Source organism: Epinephelus moara, chromosome 9 (assembly GCF_006386435.1).
Source record: "Epinephelus moara isolate mb chromosome 9, YSFRI_EMoa_1.0, whole genome shotgun sequence".
NCBI lineage: Eukaryota > Metazoa > Chordata > Actinopteri > Perciformes > Serranidae > Epinephelus > Epinephelus moara.
In genome coordinates this window covers 11730141-11751694 of record NC_065514.1, presented here as the reverse complement: position 1 = coordinate 11751694, position 21554 = coordinate 11730141, and the positions used below count along the sequence as shown (strand labels likewise).

The following is a 21554-nucleotide window of genomic DNA, read 5'->3' as shown; positions in this document are numbered from 1 at the left end:
GCTTTAATCTTCTCTCTATCTCTCCAACAGGCAGGCATAGGACCTTTCTCAGCACTGGCTGAGTCCACCTGCACATGTCCAGATTTAAAACAAAATGATTGAAATCAAATTAACATGTACACAACGACAACAGTCAGGTGCGCCGTGCTGTCCAAGGTGCGGAGTGTGTCTGGAGCAGAGCAGGTCTCTGTCTCCCCGTGCGCAGTAGTGTGAATATTTATGCTATTAAGTAAACGGAGAAAACATGTCTCTCATTGTTTGATAGCAGCAAAACAATAAGGCTTCATTCATTTCGCTTTTTTACCGGCAGTGAGATCATAACTTTAAAAAATGTTTTTGAAACATTGAATTTTGAAACCTGTTTTATTGACCTGTTCGTAATAAATTACTTTTTTTGGACTTTAAACATTTATCTCAGCATTGCAAGTTATTGATAACGAGAGAGTCAAGACTCAAGCCAGCAGCAGCCACATGTAGAAAAATGGATATACAGTGAATGTCTATACTTATGAGAAATGGCTTAACAACTAAACATTTCCTGCAATTAAACTGGTAAACTGGTTTATAAACAGTGTGCTGAGATCTGCCGCTGCGCACCTCACAACTGTGCGTAATAGTCGCGCGTAATGACCGCTCCTCGTCGGTTAGACTGCACGTCTTTCATGTTTGTCTCACTGACAGGTGGAGAGCCTACAGACAAGTAGCCTATACAGACAGGTGGAGAGCCTACAGACAGGTACCCATTAGCTACGAGCCGCTCCGTCACAACCGTACGTAATAGTCGCGCATAATGACCGCTCCTCGTCGGTTAAACTGCACGTCTTTCATGTTTGTCTCACTGACAGGTGGAGAGCCTACAGACGGGTACCCATTAGCTACGAGCCGCTCCATCACTGACTTCTCTTGTCCTGTCCTCTCCCTCTTCTTTCTCTCCTGTCCTCTCTGACTGTCACTAAACTCTGGCTTTTGAGAAATGTTGCAGACAGTTTATATTATCAGCCTGGGCCTGGGGCTTGTTGTAACAGTAAATGGGATGTGTTGTAACTAAGTTACTGTGGCTGCATCCCAAGTCCCTTAAAATTACTGCTAACCACCTTATCTAGCCACCTTATCTAACTGTTTAGTCCCTCCCACTTAGGAAAACATTTAAGGAGTCAGGAGTTAGGAGTGAGGAGCGAGGATTGCTGATTGAGACATGAGACGGCCTTACTCTGAAGCGTCACGTAAAGCGACTTCCTATTCTGGTGACGGCGGCACAGCTGGATCTGCTGCATAACGGAGCCAGCGTTTGGCGTACACATACACTTTGGTCACACACTTTTGCATGTATTACAATTGTTATTGAGTCATTTGCCGAAGTTTGTGGCAATTAAAGAACGGTCTGTAGCCCTGCCACTGTCACTGTGATGAGCATCATTATCATTATTATTATTATCATATTATCACTATTATTAAATCCACTCGCCACCATTCTACAAGTCAGCTGCTGAGTGAATAAGACATATCAGACCTGTCAGTCTGCCTCAATCAATTCAATTTTATTTATAAAGCCCAATATCACAAATCACAATTTGCCTCACAGGGCTTTACATCATACGACACCCCTCTGTCCTTATGNTTAACAGTAATCCGTATGACACAATGAGACAGAAAGAGAGAAAGAGAGACAGAGACAGAGAGAGATGCAGGACAGACGGTAATGACAGTAGCTTACAACAACATTAATGAAAGTAATAATATTAATTAATATTAATATTAATAGGCTAATTAATATTACCTGCAAGCTATTAAACATTCCACTCACATGACATGCAGGACAATTAATGATGGGCAAATGTGTGTGCGTGTGTGTGTGTTTGTGCGCGGTGTTATATCAACACGTGTGGTTCTGGACATGAGCATCTGCACATTTAACAGATACACATCACCGACAGTCCGCTGAACAACGCAACGGGTTGTGAATGAAATAAACTTAATTACAACATGACAGTCTTGCAGGAAATATCATTAACGTTACTCTTTGTAGTCACGTAAGCATGTGAATTACAGCGTTTCATTGCAAAGAATGCATGTAACGGGTACATTTGCGCTGTTTCTCCGCCTTCTCGTTCAAATGAGCCAGATGTAGGGGGCGGGTATTAATACGTCAGGGCCTCAAGCTGAAGACTTCCTGTTAGGAACCTCTCGTGTTACCTTACTCATAGCACCTAACAGATCTCTTATACTGGCAGGAATAAGAGACATGAGACGGCCTTAAGGATGGCGGACCTCGAACGACTTCCAGTTCAAGTCAGGAGTTAGGAGTTAGCAGTATAAAATAAGAGACTTGGGATGCAGCCTGTGTCTGTGTGAGTGTACATCTTACCCCGCGATGCACAAGGTGGGCAGCCGGGTCCTAGCCCCACCCGTTGGAAAGAGTGTGGGATATACCACTACTAGGAATGGGAGGGGGGGACTAAATCTTTTAAGATTTAAATAGCACATTATTGCGTGATTATAATGGGCACCGCTTACATTGTGCTTTCAATAAATACTACTGCATTGTTCAAAAATTATTAATTGTGTCTCAAATTATTCTAGGGGGGTACAGCTTTACTTGAGAGGGGGGCATGTCCCCCCTGTGCCCCCCGGGATTTCCGCCCCTGTGTGCACCTTTGTATTAATCCAGAACAAAAATCCTGAATTCATTTGGTTAGATGAAAAAAAAAGAAGTTGGACTGAGTGGTAAAGTTTGGGCTGAGTTTATTTCTAAAGCCTGGGAAAAAAGTCAAACTAGATCGAATAATAAAGGCTCAAGTATTCATGGAAATTCATTTGCCTTGTACTGATACTAGATACTACACTGATATCAGAATACAGACCCCTGTCTGATTAGATTTTTGTTGTTGGACATGATTTAGTGCCAAAATAACATTATGATGGTCAGTTAGGGAATTTAACAGCATTCAGGTAAAAGTCATTTGAAAATCTGCAAAGAAGTCCAACACAAGTCGTGGTTGTAGCCGTGCCAGCAGCACAGGGAGCAAATAGTCAAAGTGTATCTTTGTAAATCAATAAAATCATCTCAGCTTGAAGTTACAGTTAGGTGTGGGGTCTCCTGTAGGTTTAATCTTAGAATTAAGGCAAAGATTAGGTTAATAAGCATATTTTTAAGGTTGCAGTTTTGTGACAAGACAATGCGAGCCGATGAGAAGGTGCATTAGGCACATAACACTGATGCAGGATGGAAAGCAGATTGCGTGAACGTGTTGAGCAAATTTATGTTTCAGGGCTGTTTACTGTTTCCAGTAATAAATAAATGTTGACGTGATTTTTAACGATAATTTCTTAATTCTGGAACAAAACCTTAAAGTTATAGTTTAGCTTTCTGTAGTCATAGTCAGGTCATCAAAGTCATTACAAGTCATTCTTCTGGGACTGTGAACACAACATGTAGTTTTGTATTGATTTGTATAATAATTTATCTGTTTATTTACTTCATTTATTTATCTATTATAATCATTTATTTATTTATGTACACTTTCATTTATCCAAAGAGTAACTTGTGAAATAAATACATCTGTCAACTTCATACATCTAATGTCAGGGGGCAGGTTAAAGCATCTGATTGGTGAATAAATTAATAAGTAAATAAATAAAAATGAATATACATAGGAATAAAAACATAAAATGAAAAAATACAAAAAAATATTAAATTAAAAATGAAAAAATATATATTAAGATGAGTACAAATACATATAAATAGATGAATAAAAACACAATGAATTTAACAAATATATATTTAGTGTCTCATTTAATTTGCGATTAATTTATTTATAGTGACAGTTAAGCATCAAATTATATAATCATACAACTGTTTATTTATTCAAGCATGTAATTATATAGATTATTATTAAAATATAATTATAATTATTTAAAATTACTTAAAACCCTCCATGTTACAGTGCATATTCTGTTGAGACTTTCAAAAAGGCAAATATATATAAATATAAATATATATAATAAATATCATAAAAGTGCAACAGCCAGGTTTCCATACATGAGATAAACAGCTGGTGGCGCTGATTCTTCTGTCGGGTGCAATTAATTCACCGCAGAAGAAGAGCTGACGCACCGACGCAACGTGATGACGTATATTAAAGAGCGCCAGTCAAACTTCAACTGCTATCATATGTTGATAAACTTGTAAATGTTCAACTTGTGGGAAGGAAAGAAAAGTGCAGATGTCGAAATCGTTTCTACCACGAAGCAGACGCGTTTACAGACACACTTTATTTGTTGAATTATTATTTTATTTACCTTAATTTAAAGTCTTCAGGACAGGATGGCCGCTTTACGTGCAGCTAAACAAGCTCTGAGGAAAGAAATAAAGCGACGGGTTGCAGCTCTGAGTGACGAGGAGAAACACCGACAGTCTATGGTCCTGTCTCAGCAGCTGTTCACACACCCTAAATATGTGTCCTGTCAGAGGATCGCAGTGTTCCTCAGCATGCACGACGAGGTGCGCACTGAGGAGATCATCAAAGACGTCTTCAAACGGGGTAAAAGCTGCTTCATCCCCAGGTACGAGACCACCACCAGCAACCACATGGACATGCTGAAGCTCCACAGCCTGCAGGACATGGAGACGCTGCCTCTGACAGCCTGGAACATCAGACAGCCTACAGCAGAGGACACCAGCAGAGAGGAAGCGCTGTCTGCAGGAGGTCTGGACCTGATCCTGATGCCGGGGCTGGGGTTTGACCGGTCCGGGAACCGCCTGGGACGAGGGAAGGGCTTCTATGACACCTACCTGGAGCGCTGCATGAAGCACCCCAAGGGAAAGCCCTACACCATCGCCTTGGCCTTCAAAGAGCAGCTGTGTCAGGAGATCCCTATCGATGACAATGATGTGCTCATAGATGAAGTCCTGTATGAGGCTAATGAGTAGCTCATGATGAGTAACTCATGATGAGTAGCTCATCAGCCACCAGTGGTGCCCCATGAATATTTACCAGAATCAAACAGTTTACTCTGGCCTTAATTTTACACCAAACCTAATGGACTATTCACTACAGATATTGTGTCTTGATATGGTGGGAGTAGTTCAGGTGAATAAGACTAATGATGGTCCCAGTTATTCCCAGCTGTGGTGTCCTGCTAGAGTCATAGTATTATTTGTAATGACAATACTCAGGTTAACCTACTAATTAAATAGCTGTATTTTAATTTGAGTGAAAGGTGCTGAAACCTAATATTGTATGTCAGTATTCTGCTCTACATGCCGTGCTCATGTTGCCATAAAGACTTAACTAAATTGTGCTTCTTAAAAGAATAATTTTACATTAATGTGCAATAGGTCCAAATAAAGAGAAGTGCAAATAAAGTTGTACTAGGGGGGAAATAAATAATGTTTATTGAAATTTATTTTTGGAATACTTCATTTTTTTTTATTGTGATTTTTTTTTAATCACAAATCTGTTCCTTTTTTTTTTTACCACCTTTTCTTAAAAAACTTTAAAAAAAAATCAAACATAAAATCAATCAGTCTTTGTCCTCTTGAGCAAATTTGTGTGATTTCTTTTGTTACAGAATTATTATAATTTTTAACCACTCTTTCCAGGTTCCAGATTTTTAACTTTCTTTCCTTTTTTTTTAACTTATTACCTTGTTTTCAATTTTTTACTTTTTATTAATTGTTTGCTAATTGCGAATTGTTTTGGGTCATTTCTTCTTTCGTTGCTCATTGCCTTCTTCCCATGTTTATAAAAGAAATCAGGCCAATTTGCTCACATTTCAAAGGGTTAAATAAGAATTTAAAAAGGGGAAGACAGGAAAGTATAGGCATATCTGTAGCCTAATTCTACAGACTCTCCAAGACTCTCAGCATATATACAGTCAGCTCATGCATAAAAACCAAGTGTCTTTTGTCCAGTCTTAAGTGCAAAGTCCACATACTTACATACTTTACAGTTAATACCTGCAAGTAAAGTTTTATGGTCTTTTTATTAGTATTATTTATGTAGTTTACTGTAAAAAAAAAAAATAATAAGAAGAAGAAGGTAACGAGGAGCCTTTGGTTTGTAAAGTCGCACTTATGTATGCAGAATTTGTCAAGAATAATTTCTGCGTCTTGTCTCAGTTCAGCCTGGCAAAGAAAAGCGGTTGTCATGGCGACACTTCCGTCAACAGAGTTCTGTTGCTAAGTGGGTTGCTATGTAACTCCATTCAGTGAACGGGAGGTGATAGAGAGCTTTCAGTTTGTGTTTTTCACGGACAACTTGATCCAGTTTAGTAGGGTTTAGTATTTTCTTGGTGCTACAATGACCGAACAGCCAACTACTGTGATAAATACGACAGGAAAATGTATGTTACACAACTGGGCAGAGGAGGTGAGTCAAGTTAGAGGTAACTTAACTGTGGAGTTCGCCTCGCTAATGTTAGCTAGCTGGCTAATGTCACTCCAGACTGCCTCTCAAACTGTGAGCAAACCGTGTAGAAATATAAAACTATAGCATTAATGTGTGGTTTTCATCAATTTAAGCTATGTTTATATTTATTTAATAGTTAAAATACTGCTCTGCGGTGTTATGCTGCGTTCAGTGACCACATAACGGTAGTGTATGTCCTATTTTCACTGTAGAAAGTGGACTTAGCAGCTAAAAGCACAGGTTTACCTCACAGTTATTGTGGCAGTAACTCTTTTCAGTGACCCAGCATGCAGGGTACTGACACCTGGAAAACTGTCATGATAAATGTTATTAGTTACACCTGTTTTACACAAGTCAAAATACACTGTGAAATGTGTATTGCCACATGCTGTATTTCTGTGCTGTCCTACAAAGGCAAAGGGCTTTAACCCAGAAAAATATCTTCAGTCAGTAACACTCTCATCATACATTTAACTATTTATTGCAACAAGTGGAAATACAGTTATACCTGGTGCTGATGGCTCCACTCTTAGGCTGCTCCCTGGATCAGACAAGCAGCATGCAGACAACCCCCCTGGGTGTACATGACTGGGCCCAAAGCAAGACATTAAATACCCTTTTAACCTTTTAGCCTACTGTTGTGGATCTATTACCCCTGTTGTCCTTTCCTCTGGACACATACAATATGCTAGGCAGGGGGGAGGCTCATGGCTGTGGATCCCCTGTCTGACACCATAGACACCCCTGACTTCCCTGTAATCCCCCCTCAAAAAATATTCTTGTAATATTATTTTGGTTATGCCACTCTCTTCATCTGCTGGCTAGATCTGCTGCAAATTTCCCGTTTGGGACAATAAAGTTTATCTGATCTTATCTTGAGCCATGTTAGAACTCTGAATTGGAAAGGTGGAGGCTGGGGTGAACGAGGCAAAGCTTTGCCAGCAGCAGTGTGTGGCAGCATTAGTGGAGCAGGTATCAGTGTATAGGAGGCCATATTTAAATGGACCACGTTGTTGTGAGAATGGACAGCGATTGGTGCATGTCTGATTAGAAATAATGATCCGATCAGCTGGCTGTCAGCTGGTTACAGCTGGGGCGTATGGCTTCTGTGGCCTGCATGAACTAACACAAAGCTTAATTTTTAAGTTGTTCTGGTGTCCAACTAAATTGAATGTAGGGATAATATTGGAAATGCAGCAATCCTTTGCTTTTTTAAATGAAGTTATTTATCCAGCTACATAATAAGGGCTCAAACTTGATCTTTGACTCTTATTTGGAAGTTAAGGTACTCCTTTGCATTGTCTGCAAAATGATAAGGGATCATACCAAGGTAAAAGGCATTAACTTCCATCTGATTGTACTTGTTGATTATTGTAAGCAGTATACTGTATGACAGGCTAATGATTATGACAGAGATAAAATCTAGTGATATATTATGAAACTGTGCAAACTACTTTATATAATACAAATAAATCAATTTGTAGGTTTTATAACCTCAGATTGTCTCTTCATGGTACTTTACCAACTCACATCATTAGGACCAAAGTGGCTAAACTAATATTTGTACTGAATTAAAACAAAACCATCCATCCATTTTCATTCGCTTATTCGGGGCCAGGTCGCGGGGGCAGCAGGCCAAACAAAGCATCCCAGACGTCCTTCTCCCCAGCAACGCTTTGCAGCTCCTCCTGGGGGATCCCAAGGTGTTCACAGGCCAGATGAGATATGTAATTCCTCCGCAGTGTCGTGGGTCTGCCCCGGTGCCTCCTACCAGTGGGACATAGCCTTAACACCTCTAACTGGAGGCACCCAGGAGGCAAACCTGATCAGATGCCCGAACCACCTCAACTGACCCCTTTTGACACAAAGGAGCAGCGGCTCTACTCCAAGCTCCCTCCAGACGTCAGAGCTCCTCACCCTATCTCTAAGGCTGAGCCCAGACACCCTACGGAGGAAACTCATTTTGACTGCTTGCATCAGCGATCTCATTCTTTCCGTCACTACCCAGAGCTCATGACCATAGGTGAGGGTTGGGACGTAGATGGACCAGTAAATCAAAAGCTTTCCCATCACCACGATGGTCCAGTGCTGCACCTGCATCACTGCAGATGCTGCACCAAACTGCCGATCCATCTCACGCTCCATTCTACCCTCACTCGTGAACAAGAACCTGAGATACTTGAACTACCTTGCTTGAGACAGTAACTCACTCCCAACCCAGAGAGTATTATTTTTTCTATCCTTCAGAATTGCAAGTTGCACCACCAAAAACAAGTACTGCATGCTTGAATAAACAAAGCATTATAAACACAGCGAAACAAAGCCGGAGAACCTTTAATAAATTAACAGGATTTTGACTTGGTTTCTTCAGAAGTTTTGTAGTTAAAGCAAAAACAACCCACTGTTTTCAACAAAAAACCAAAATGAAGTTAAGATCTTTTGCCTTTGCAGGACAGTACAGCTGGTCAGTACCGACCAATAGCCACTCTCCTCTTGTGTGAGTGTGTGTGTGTGTTCGTCCTCACACTAGGTCAAAAGCTCACATAACATTCAAATGTTTAGTGAGGCGCTACAAGTGCAGTTTGTGGTGTGTTTCAGTTCAATGTTAAGCCTTTCATACAGCGATTGTGCACATGTTCCTTTTTTCTGTGATATGCGTCATAATGGCTGTGAGGCTTTCTCTGCGTGCTGCATTACCTTGAAAACTCAGATATAAAAAGACTGACTGTCAGCACTACTAAAGCTGGCACATGCTTGTAAAAGGTGTTCAACATGTGTCTCATTATGTGCGTGTAAAACACAGATATTATGAATAGGGCTAAAGATGTTAAGCAGAAGTTCCCACAGCACGTGGTGACCTTGTCAAAACACTTTTCAAAAGACCCCAAAATATTCAGTTTGCTGTCTACGGACAGGAAATAATGAGATTTTATTGATTCAAATGCCAGTATTGATTCTGCTTATCGGTCTGATTCTTTATCGATTCCCTTCACTTTTCCCGATCACTTTTCTTTGTGGTAAAATTAGGCCTTCACAGGTTTTCAGCATCAACGCAACTCATTTTTTTTATCTCTGAGTCTGATCAAAGTGTAGAAACAGAGTAGAAAAAAGGCATACATGTGACTCAGGTGTGCAAAAGCTCCTTTCTTAGTCACGGAAAAAGTCTGTTGAGCCCACCTGTGTGGTGCTAATGTTAATGTAACAGAGTGCAAACCCTTACTTGAAACTGTCATTTTACAGACATCAAAAGGGGCACTGTTGTCATCTTTTTTATGTAAAGTGAAGCCATGCTTTGGACCGATTCCTCCCCTCCGCCATGACTCCTTCTCATTGCAAGTTTCCATCAGTGTAGACACTGGATTGTTTTACAATGTGCAACCATCTGAAAAACATGCCGGCATTGATAAGAGGAATTAATAAGCTTACACATACCACTCCAGTGAATCAGATGATTTCTCAAAAAGAAGCGTTTCTTGATTCCCATCCCTATTACTATCATAACAGACAAAGAAAAGCAGAAAATCTTTTGAGATTTGAGAGCAGGGAGGGAATCGAGAACTGGTTCCAGTTGAAAACCAGTTCCAACTTGTCTGTAAACAGTTAAATAGTGGAGCTTTTGCACGCCCAAGTCACATGCTTATTTCTACTGTACTTCTACCAAGCGGCAACCTCTGAGGCTGATAAATGAAGCCAACACAGAAGTGCCAGAAATGGCCACTTGAGGCTGGCTCCAAAACAGACTAAATCCCCATAGACCCCCATGTTAAAATGCCAACTTTACAGCACAAATAAATATGTTTACAGCCTGGTGCAAAAAAAGGTTTTCATATCTATAGGTAATTCTATGGGGGGTTGAATGTTTTTGAAACTCATGCATTGAGTAACATTACAAGTTAAAGGGATAGTGCACCCAAAAATGAAAATTCAGCCATTATCTACTCACCCATATGCCAATGGAGGCTCAGGTGAAGTTTTAGAGTCCTTAAAACACTTGTGGAGATCCAAAGGGAGAGGGAGTAGCAACACAACTCCACCTAATGGAGGCTTACGGCGCCCCAGATTCAAACGTCCAAAAACACATAATTGAAACCACAAAATATCTCCATACTGCTCGTCTGTAGTGATACAAGTGTCCTGAAGCCCTCACATAAAGGCAGCGAGACTGTGAGACATGGGCACCGCGTTCATGTGTGTTCACGTGCTTTCGCTGGTCTCATGCGCAGGCACGCACACGTGAACGCGGTGCACAGAGAGGCAGTTAGAGCTGCAGGCTACAATGAGGCTAAAAACAGAGTTCAAATGACATTTTTCCAAACAACTTTTTATGTCGGGGCTTCAGGACACTTGGATCACTACGGACGAGCAGTATGGAGATATTTTGTGGTTTCAATTATGTGTTTTTGAACGTTAATTATTCTGAGTCCAGTACAGCTCTGAGCATGTTTGTATTTTTTTTATCTAAACCCTGTTTGTCCATTAACGCAGAGGGCCGTTGCCGCACTTGACAACCAGGAGACGATGATGGAAATCCAGAAACATGGACACAGAGGGATTCTCACGGTGGACCAGGAGTCTAAAATGGAGGCCGTCACCACGCTGAGAGCAACTTACACCCCTCCGAAAAGTCCAGGGGTGAGGCTGCGCGGTATGTGTCTCTGTCTTTCACCAGCCACAGTACTAAACTACCATTTTAACCCAAATAAAGACTAGTCATGTATTTCAGAAGAGTTGAAAAGGTTTTATTCAGGTGGAGGTGTTGAGTACCACATTACAGCATTCACATAGACACTGGCTGCTGCTTTGAACTTGTTCAGATGATGTAGTCTGCATGTTCAGTTCATCTCTTCTCTTGTATTTCCACGGGTCAGGCATCAGAGGCGAGCTTTTGGAAAAACACATCGCCCAGATGATAAGGTAAATCAACTATGAAAGCCTTTTGATGCTAAATAAATTATTGCTGGAATCGGCTTGTTTATGGAAAAGGAGAAACACCGCCCGACCATGTCTTGCGGGGAACATGTTGGAGGAAAGTGATGTAATATTTACACGTCTGGGTTTGTTTTACTGTTCAATCACAGCTGTAATACCTTTTAAATCAGATTTTATGATGTTATTTTACATGGAAGCCAGTCATCCTAATGGGGTTTATAGAGTCTCTCCCCACAGATGAGGTTATTAACAACTGCTCATAAAGAATACAAAGCATCGTGTCTTCGGTGAAAGCGGCTCGTCTGGCAGCAGACAGTGTCTCATCACTCAGTCTTGAGCCATAAGCTAAATTTCCTGGACTTTATACGAACACACCAGCGCGGCTTGATTCATACTGGGTTCCCATCCAGCCAAGAGCTTGGAGCAGTTTTCTTGGCGGACCGCTTGTCATGCTAAACTCAATATAAGTTTGGATTCACAAATTAGCCGAATCAGAGGTTTGGAGAGTGGAGAGGGTTTTGTTTTTTATTGCCTAAATGTCATCTCAGGCTATTTTGACACAACACAGTGATGAACACTGATCCACTGAGTGACATTAAATGACGTGTGCAAGGATAATGAGTTTCTTACATCACCACTCTTAAAGGTCCTACACAGCATTGTTTCACCCACACGGTTGTTTGCACTGATTAGACCTCTTCTCAGGACTGTGTGGGCATCAACAGACTGTGCTTGACTACTATCTGCCTCTTCTTACACCTGAGAGGACTAGACAACTTACACACAACACAAAACAACAGTATATAGCTCTTTTCATTCGGCTGACTGAATAAATTAAATAGTAGTTTTGATTTTGATACAAATGCCGAACACAATTAAATGTTTGCAGACAGTTTGTTGACACTTTTGTAGCTCGTTACACCAAGTGCAGGCATGTCCAAAGGCTCATTGTGGCCCAAAGACTGATTTTAAATGGCCCATGGCTTTGTCTTATAGTATACGATATGTTTTCCATTTGTTTCACAATAGCAGGACTGTCATACAATTTGTAGATATGCACCAAGTATAAACTACATAGGTGGAATAAACAGATGGTAAACAAGCAAACGAAAGGTTATTTAACAGCGATCATGGCCTCAGCAAAGAAGTGTAAAGTCAACAACGAGGGCCACCACTTTCAGGAGCGCTGCAAAGTTGAATACTTTTTCACTGAAAGATGAAACAGTTGCATTTGTGTGGTTTGTATGTGATTTTTTTAAAACCCAAATGATGTTAGAAGCAGCTGCCCCCTGGTATTTTCACATTATCTAATCTTACCCCCATTCAAAAATGTTTGGAAACCCTTGCACCAAGTGGGAAATGCCGAAGCAAATGCTCCCAAAATCTCAGACTCTGGAATTTTAAGTAGGAGGCTGATGTGAATGGTTCTTCCCACTTAGCTGCTTGTACTAATGCTCTGAACATTATGACTTGAATGTGAGATTAATCCCTCCTGTGTAAGGCACAGTGGAGCAGAGGTGGGTTTTGCAAGTCTCATATCTTTACACTCAAGTCCCAAGTTAAGATAGACAAGTCCCAAACAAGTCATAATGTAGTTTTCACCCCACACGTTCTCATCCCAACTTGTCAAATGCCACCACGCTGTCAGTGGACTTTAATGTCTCAGTATGACATGCTAGGTAACCCACCTACGACTGTTTTGGACGTTCACGGACGGCATGTCAGTTTACACTTGTTACATGCAGTGTGTCGTCAAAATACACTCCAGTTTCTGCTCATTACATGCATTAAGTCTTTTTCAGAACTAACTTACAACGTAGTTAAAACACGAAGATTTTAGGTTGATTTCCTGAGGTTTAGTCAACAAAAGCGTGTGGTTATGTTTAGGGTTCCCAGGGGTGAAAGTCCAAGTTTTGTTTAACCCATTCACCTCCCCTCCCATACTCCCTCCCACCCCATAAGCCTTTTTGCTCTTTCAATTATGGTAGTGGCTGGCAGTGTTACAAACTGATGCTGCCCAGTGCATATCATACCGCTGCGAAGAATGCCTTTCTGGCTCCATGTCTGAAGTTGACGTTCAATGACAAAGTGGCGGTATTTGACAACTTGGGTTGTTGCCTGCTACATGAAAAATGGACGCACCTTGTGTGTATCATACCACTGTAAAGGTGCCTCTGTGCGTCAGTCTCTGATGGCGAAATCACTGACAAAGCAGCGGTGTTTGACGAGTTGGGATGAAGAACATCTGCTTAACCATTTTAACAACAGAGTGATAACTTTAGCCAATATTAATGTTAATGTTCATCAGGTTTAGATTATTGTTGTTTGTGCAAATTCAAGGGACGCTGAGGAAGGAAGGTCAGATGAGTGTACAGCACAATACAATAGAATTAAGTGTTGACTTTCTGGGAATGAAAAGTATTAATGTCAGTTGATTTTTTAAATAACATACTGTCTAATCTTTGGGCTTTTGGGAAGGTATCAAGTCCTTTTAAGTCAAAAGGCTTAAGTCCAAGTGAAGTCACAAGTCACTGGTGCTTAAGTCCAAACCAAGTTGCAAGTCTTATTTTAAAATTTATTAAGTTGAGTCAAAGTCATCCAATTTGTGTCTCGAGTCAGACTCAAGTCCACACTTTCAAGGGAGAGATGGAGAAGTTGATGAACGTGTTAATGCATCATCCCCAAAGGAGGCCATAATGCATATTTTTACTTTTCATATCTAGTATTTTCTGATGCTAATACTGTTGTACTTTAACTTAACATACACTGTGGTTTGGCTACTTCTACTGAACTACAAAATCTAAGTAGTTCTTCCAACATTACCAAATACTGAGGCTGGTATCTTGTTTTCACAGGGAGAAGATTCAGGCTGACATGAACCCACCGACTCCCAAAACCGACTTCTGCTCCACAACCCAGAAAGATTTCTGTGTTGATGGGTTTGTCTCTGTTACTCCTAAATCAACACAAGTAAGTGTGCGTATATATACTCTGTGTGTGTCTCCTCTAAACATTATGCTGCCACCTGTAATAAGTGCCTGAAATACAACTTTAATATTGAGACTGATATTAAAAATATCCAGACCATGTTGTGAGCAGTTTCATGTAGGAACTATTTTCTTTCTATTGTACTACATCCGCCAACCGAATCACCGCACAGAAGGAAGGGTGCATCTACTCAAGGCTGAGCTTTAATGTTAGCTAGCTTAGTGGTGCTAGATGAACTAGCGATACGTGCATGCTTCCTCTGTGCAGTGATACTGTTGATGGGTGTTGCAAGGAGAAAAATATTTTTTTGGGGTGAAGTGTTCCTTTAACCTACTCCAGAGCAGTAGGTTTCCATGGTGATTTATCTCAGTTAGAGGAGCTCTATCAGCCAGCTTTGTGACAGCAGAGAAACTGAGTTAAACCCAAAGACTGCCGGCTGACCCACTAATCTTCATAATAGGAAAGGTGTGCTCAGACTGAGGGCAAAGTGATTTTCTGTTTTGTCTTATTAACATAAAGGTTGCCGTGTTTTCGCAGTTTGTGTGTATCCGCCCCAAACAGCCAGTGTTTGTACAGATATATAGTTGCTTGTTTGTGTGCCCCAGTGACAGCTTGGCCTCTGACTCATTTCAAAACATATCCCTTTATTAGTTATTTTCCTCCAGTTTATTCCTTCTTGTCTCAACTCTTCCTCCTATTTTTTGTGATCAACATGTTTTATTAACAAAAGGAAACTAATAACATAAACAAACAGCAGAGCAAGAGTGAATACAAGCAGACTTTCAGGAGGAGTCAAACAACAACAACAACAGTGCACATCTCAAGTACTTCACCACAGTGTAGATATAAAACATATGATGTCCTTGAAGGAAGAATGCCACACCTCAACTCTAAAGGATTTAGTGTTATTTGAAGACAGCTTGCTTTGCAGCCTGAAAACATTAAAAAAAATTGTTGTATAAACTTGAGTTAATTTGAGAATCATTCAGAAGAGTCAGGATTACAATTTTAGACCGTTTTCACCTTCAAGTCTGAGGCCATGGTTCTCTGCCGGAAAACCTTGTATTGTTACTGCCCCAAGTCAGTTCACGTACCTCGGGGTCTTGTTCACAAGTGAATGTAGAATGGAGAATGAGATGGATTGGCGGGAGCAGAAAGAATGAGGTTGTGAATACAAGCGGCCAAAACGAGTTTCCTCCATTTGGTGGCTGGGCTCAGCCTTAGAGATAGGGAAAGGAGCTCGGACATCCAGAGGGAGCTGGAAGTAGAGCCGCTGCTCCTTCATGTCGAAAGGGGTCAGTTGAGGTGGTTCGGGCATCTGATCAGGATGCCTCCTGAGCGCCTCCCGTTAGAGGTGTTCCAGGCACATCCCACTGGTAGGAGGCCCCGGGGCAGACCCAGAACATGCTGGAGGAATCACATATCTCATCTGGCCTGGGAACACCTTGGGGTCCCCCAGGAGGAGCTGGAAAGCGTTGCTGGGGAGAGGGACGTCTGGGGTGCTTTACTCAGCCTACTGCCTTGGATAAGCGGTTGAAAATGGATGGATGGACCATTCCCTAAGATCACCTAACATTCTATTTAGATGGACTCCAAAAGTTGTTAACCTCTGGATAGTCCCAAACCATTTGGGGAAATATTTTTGGAGAATAAGAGTTGGTTTGTAGGACACTAATCAGTGACAATTTTGTTAATCCAGTAACTGTTTAAATTCATCCTCTGGTTCCAGCTTCTTAAATGTGAAGACGTGCTTTTTGTTCTCTGTCTCAGATAAGTGGAAATTTAATTGTTTTGGGTTTTTGGGCTAAAAGCAGTTTGAAGACAACACTTTGAGATCAGGGAACTTCTGACAGGCATGTGTCACGTTTTTAATTTTAGAGACGAACAGTGAATCGTTTAATTAAAAAAAAAAAAGGTGGATTCATTAATAAGGAAAATAATCTCTGTCATAGCCCGGCTCCTAGTGTTGTAAAGTATAGAGAGAACTGGACCCAAAAGCATGACTCAGACAGCTGATTTAACAAGGTTTAGGCAAAAAATCCAAAAGGAAAAAACTATAAGCAACAAGTAGCAAGGTAGACTGAACGAGACTGGACCGCAGAGCCGGGGTATTTGTACTGCTGGGGTTGATTAGTGGATGGCTTTCAGGTGAGCAGGGAGATTGGCAGCAGGAGTCATGAGAGCCACGCCCAGACACAGACACAGAAAGAGACAAACAAGGAACCACAAGAAACAAAGTGGAGGGGGGGAACACAGCTGACACATGAGGAATGAAGGAAAGGCACAGACTATGACAGCTTGGCTGGACAAAAAGTGGGAGACACATGGGTAAAGGAAGAAATAAAGTGATTTATTAACTAAAAAGTAATCAAAGCAAGTCACACAAGTCAGGAGAAGAGTCGAAAATGTGCTGTAAAAACAAGAGAAACAAAAGCTGTGCGACAAAGATGTATAATGAGGAGGCCTGCCAACAATCACCTAGCTGCTCTGTCTTATAAATGCATGGGGCACACTGAGCCCAGGTGTGTCCAATACCCCTGATTGAACTCAATCAAGGTCTGCAGACCTGGAATGAGAAAACACAGACACAGCAGAGGGACCGTCACAACCCAGAATGATCCTAAAATATTCCAAATAACACGGCTTCAAAAATTAAACTGACAGTGCTGTTTATCTGACAGTGTGCTCTTGTCTCATTTCCAGGCTCATGATTATAAAAATGACCAGGCTGTCACATTTTGGAGTGAAAACTGCCAGCGGGTACAGGTGTGTCCGATTGTTCCTGTTTAATTTTACATTAAATATTTTCAGCTCTTTTTAAGGGATTTATTTATGCGCCAAAAGGAATATATGATCTATATCAGAGTAATTTTCTCTCTCTCTCTGTTGATGTTTTTCACCTTCTTTACACACAACATACAGTCACTAATGGCACCATATAATGTCAGAAGAAAATGCAACAACAGCTCTTAGCAGAGTGGCACATCACCAAGGTTAAGAGGAGGATGATTATAGATTCCGTATTCAAAGCTCGGTGCCCCATTATTCCCTCTGCGCTTGACATACAACATTGACAGCAACATGTTTTAACTTGTGTTGCTTTGTGTCACAGGGTGTCACCACCATAAAGACCCTGAAAGCACCTTTCAAGAAGTCGGCCCTGTTCAGCACACCCATCAGCGAGCGGCTGGATGAAATCGAACTCCTATCTAACGACTGAGTCAGTGTACCACGTAACATCACATTACTACCCATTAATATGAAACTGATGGCCCTCTTTAAGTTCTTGTCAGGAGGGTGACATATTTTCAGTCAGCAGTGGACTTTTAACCTGCCAAACAAACCATCTCTGAACTTAATAAAACAGATTCACAGAGAAACATTTGCCTCCGTGTTTGGCTTCCTAAATAAATAATTATTTACTGCATCTGTCCATACCGTGTGTAACTCTAGTCAGCACTGACCCAAAGCATTACCGGTGACAGTGCAGACCGCAGCCAGTAAACAAACAACTAAGAGAATAAAGAGATGTAGCTGCGTTGCTCCTCATTTCCCCTTCTCATTTTGTTGTTATGTTTTTCTTGACCAGTGTACAATTGCTCCACTTTTGGCCGTCCTCTGACATACTCATTTCCTTTAGCTTTAATGGGTACGCTTGGTATTTTTCAACCTGGTAACATTGTAGCTGCAGCAGTCTCACTCAGTATTGGACCAGTTTCAAAACTTGTTGTTCCCTTTCATCACTCGGACACAAAAACATGGAAAAAAAATAGGATCCAGGTTGGAAAACACCAAACGTATCCTTTAGGTTTGAATTTCTGTAGGATCCATATGTCCTTGGTCTGCTCAGCCAAACCACCGGTTTGTCAGTCACCTCTGGAAAAATTAACCACATCATTTACATGACATGTACATGTACGTATAAACATTATGACCACACGTAAATGCTTCCATGAAGTGGAAACAGATCGGATTAGTAGAGTGGCAAAAGTGGGATTTATGTACAGGGAATGTTGCTGAGCAGAACAGCTGCTCAATCTTAATAAAGAGTGTGTACAAATTCTGAGATGGGTACGCAGCTCTTCTATCTGTGCAAAGCATGGTTTGATACAATGGAAAGTGGCACACTGTGCTTTCAACCCCCAGCTTCAGTACTTTGTGGCGCATCCTTTAGTTTTTATAACGTCTAACAAACATTTTCGGTAAGTGCTGACAAGCGTCTTACACCTCTCAATCGGAATCTTTACCCACTCTTCACGTGGTGTTTGACGGCCTCCATGCTGCAGCTGCCTTCTTTGAATCCCACCAAAGATTTTCAATCGGATTTAAATCTAGTGACTGTGAAGGCCACTCCAGGACATTCCAGGATCTTCTTCTCAACCAAGCTCTGGTTGACTTGGAGGTGTGCTTGGGATCATTGTCTGGTTCAAAGCCCAATGACCACGAAGATTTAATTTGTCAACATTCCTCTTTAAAATAGCCTGATATTTCTGGTAATCCATGATGCCAGGTGCACGATCAAGATTGCCAGTTCCCACCGCAGAAAAACAGCGCCACATCATCAATGACCCACCTCCACTCTTAACCGTGGGGGTGGTATTCTTCTGGTCATAAGCCTGGCCTCTCGTACGGCAAACATACCGCTGGTCCATATGTCCAAACAGTGCCAGTTTGGTTTCATCAGTCCATAGAACTGTCTCCCAAAACTCTGTAGTCTTATCCAAATCCCTCCTGGCATATTCTTGTTGACTTTTGATGTTCCTCGTGGTCAAGAGTGGAGTGCGTCTTGGAGTCCGGCCATGAAGTCCTTGTTTATTCAGTGCATCTCTTATAAGCCCTTTTTAAATAGGAATTGTGCAAATCTGCAGGAAAGCCAATCAGTATTTTTGCAGCATTGGCCGTATAAAAACAAAATCGGGGAGTGCAGCAAAATGCCGCCTACCTACTTTTGTTTATACAGAATGCACCTTTTTTTCGGGGCAATGGGGGGCGTGAGCAAGTAACAAAAGGTGTAGCTCAGCGTGTGACGTAAACAGNGAGTGCAGCAAAATGCCACCTACCTACTTTTGTTTATACAGAATGCACCTTTTTCGGGGCAATGGGGGGCGTGAGCAAGTAACGAAAGGTGTAGCTCAGCGTGTGACGTAAACAGTGACGTGGGAGGGAAGCCACAGCTAGTCAGTCCTTCGGCAATTCTCTCGTAAGTTGACCTGTTCTTCACCGTCCCCGTCATCTGACGGTTAATGGCCTCTTCATTTGCGAGGGCAAGGAGGGCGCGCAATTCCTTGTCTCCCCAGTTGCTCATCTTTACAGTGTCTGTCAGGTTTGCGTTTCCCTCTTGCTACTAGCTGCTCACTAATTCCTGCTATCAGTTGTTTCCTGTGTATCCACCGGCAGTGGGTCGCACGTGCATCATCAACAGCTCCTCCCACAAGTCATCAACAGCCCCTCCCATTGCAGAAGGCCGCCTTGGTCTTTTTAAACTAAAAGGGTTCTGCCAATATGTCTACCCTACGAGGCGGAAGATTGGGCACCTCGGATCAACTCGCCAACCCAGCTCTGTGTGTCTAAACGCTCGCAGCTTGCCAGCAAAACGGCCCAACATTCACGGAAAATCTGGCAGTGTAAAAGGGGCTATAGTTGCCACTGAAGCACTTGTACCAACCTTCATCAGGTCATCCTGTCACATGGGGGTTTCTCTTGACTAAGTTGCTAAAAGCCCTTGATGAAATGTTGGGCTTTCTTCCACGGCCAGGTAGGTTTGCAGCTGTTCCATAAGTTTATATTTGCATCACAGCTGAAGCATATGAAGGATTGTTATTGAGTTCCCAAAGGCTTAATTATGATTCAACTCCACTTTAGGCCATAAAAACTGTCAGACAGCTTTTAAAACAACAATAACAAAATGTGCTGTTACACACAAACACTACATCATGCATTTTCTGTGTTGGTTTTATGTATCACTCAACTCATGAAGAAGTCATCCGAAGCAGAATCTTGCTCTTTGAGAAAAACTTTAATTGATAAATCCTTAAAATCTTTGGGGGGTTGAATGTACTTGTACTCATACAGAAAAGGCCACTGTTTCTCTCAAAGACTCTGAGCAGCAACTGTGAGAAATTATCTCGTCTTAATATACACATACTCTGTAAACACAATGGAGCCCGTCCCAGCACCGCAAAGAATACAGCAGGTTTAGCTAACGGACGATGGATCGTACAAAACACAAAGACATTTTTTTACTGAAAGCGACAGTTGAGTATTTTTTTGTCGCTCAGCTGTTGTTTGCACCTCACGCTGCCGCTGCCTGACCAGGGTGCTCGCTTTGTTTTGAGCTTTCATTCATCTTTTTCTATCATTTCTTTGTTGCCTTTTGTAACCTCTAATTGTAGCAATTGAGCAGTGCCGAGCGACAAAAAGCCACACTTTCCTCCTACACCTCATAAATATCTTGCTATTGTCCTTGAAGAAAATGACAAGAAAACCAGGACTCAGAGAGTGTTTTCCTCCACTCTGACAAAGACCTGTGCACTCAGGCCAACAGCATGCAGATGTGAAACACAACACACTCACAGGCTGTATGCTACAGATTCACATATGTGTTCTGTCAATCAGAGGACAATTCCAGGCGCTGCTGATCCTTTCAGCAGGGATTAGTAGGCGGTAGCTATGGCGACAAGTAATTTTAGCTTACATTTATGCAGCTTTTCTCTCCAAACATTTCATTATATCATTGGATGATACACAAAAACCAATTTGCCTCTGAAACACAAGGCCTTGGAGCACATTTATACTTGAGATCCGAAATGAAATGTGATACAGAGATTTTCTCTTTTGTTTCCCCTCTTTAATTTCAGTTCTTTATTTCTGTGTATCACTTTGGTCTTTTGGGGGGAACATTCATCCCTACAACAAGATGAATAGGGAAGCTTTGTCTGTATATGGTGTAGAATTCCCTGATCTGAACCATCAGATGACCCAGTGAGCAGTGTTTTGAAGCTTCAGAGCTTCAGTTGTTGCCATGGTAATCAGTGCCCCAATCCATATTCGAATGCTTCAATTTGTGTTTTATTTTTTTACCACTAAAATGGTGGAGGAAATTGAAAGAAGTTGGCAAGTATCAGACATAATAATAAAAATAATAATAATAATACATTTTATTTATATAGCGCTTTTACAGCTCTCAAAGACGCTTTACATTTAAAACAAAGAAAAGAAGTACATACA

At 41.4% G+C, this 21554-nt stretch overlaps 2 protein-coding genes across 2 annotated transcripts; both read left to right on the top strand.

Moving 5' to 3' along the window:
* The first annotated feature begins 4118 nt into the window (after positions 1-4118).
* On the top strand, positions 4119-5406 carry mthfs (5,10-methenyltetrahydrofolate synthetase (5-formyltetrahydrofolate cyclo-ligase)). The gene has a single exon (XM_050053000.1). The coding sequence runs from the start codon at positions 4325-4327 to the stop codon at positions 4928-4930; it is 606 nt and encodes a 201-aa protein (XP_049908957.1). The 5' UTR covers positions 4119-4324; the 3' UTR covers positions 4931-5406.
* A 769-nt stretch (positions 5407-6175) lies between these two features.
* spag8 (sperm associated antigen 8) lies at positions 6176-17707 on the top strand. The gene is made up of 6 exons (XM_050053225.1): positions 6176-6371; positions 10896-11055; positions 11279-11324; positions 14195-14309; positions 17031-17093; positions 17440-17707. The coding sequence occupies exons 1-6, from the start codon at positions 6303-6305 to the stop codon at positions 17545-17547; spliced, it is 561 nt and encodes a 186-aa protein (XP_049909182.1). The 5' UTR covers positions 6176-6302; the 3' UTR covers positions 17548-17707.
* The last annotated feature ends 3847 nt before the right edge of the window (positions 17708-21554 follow it).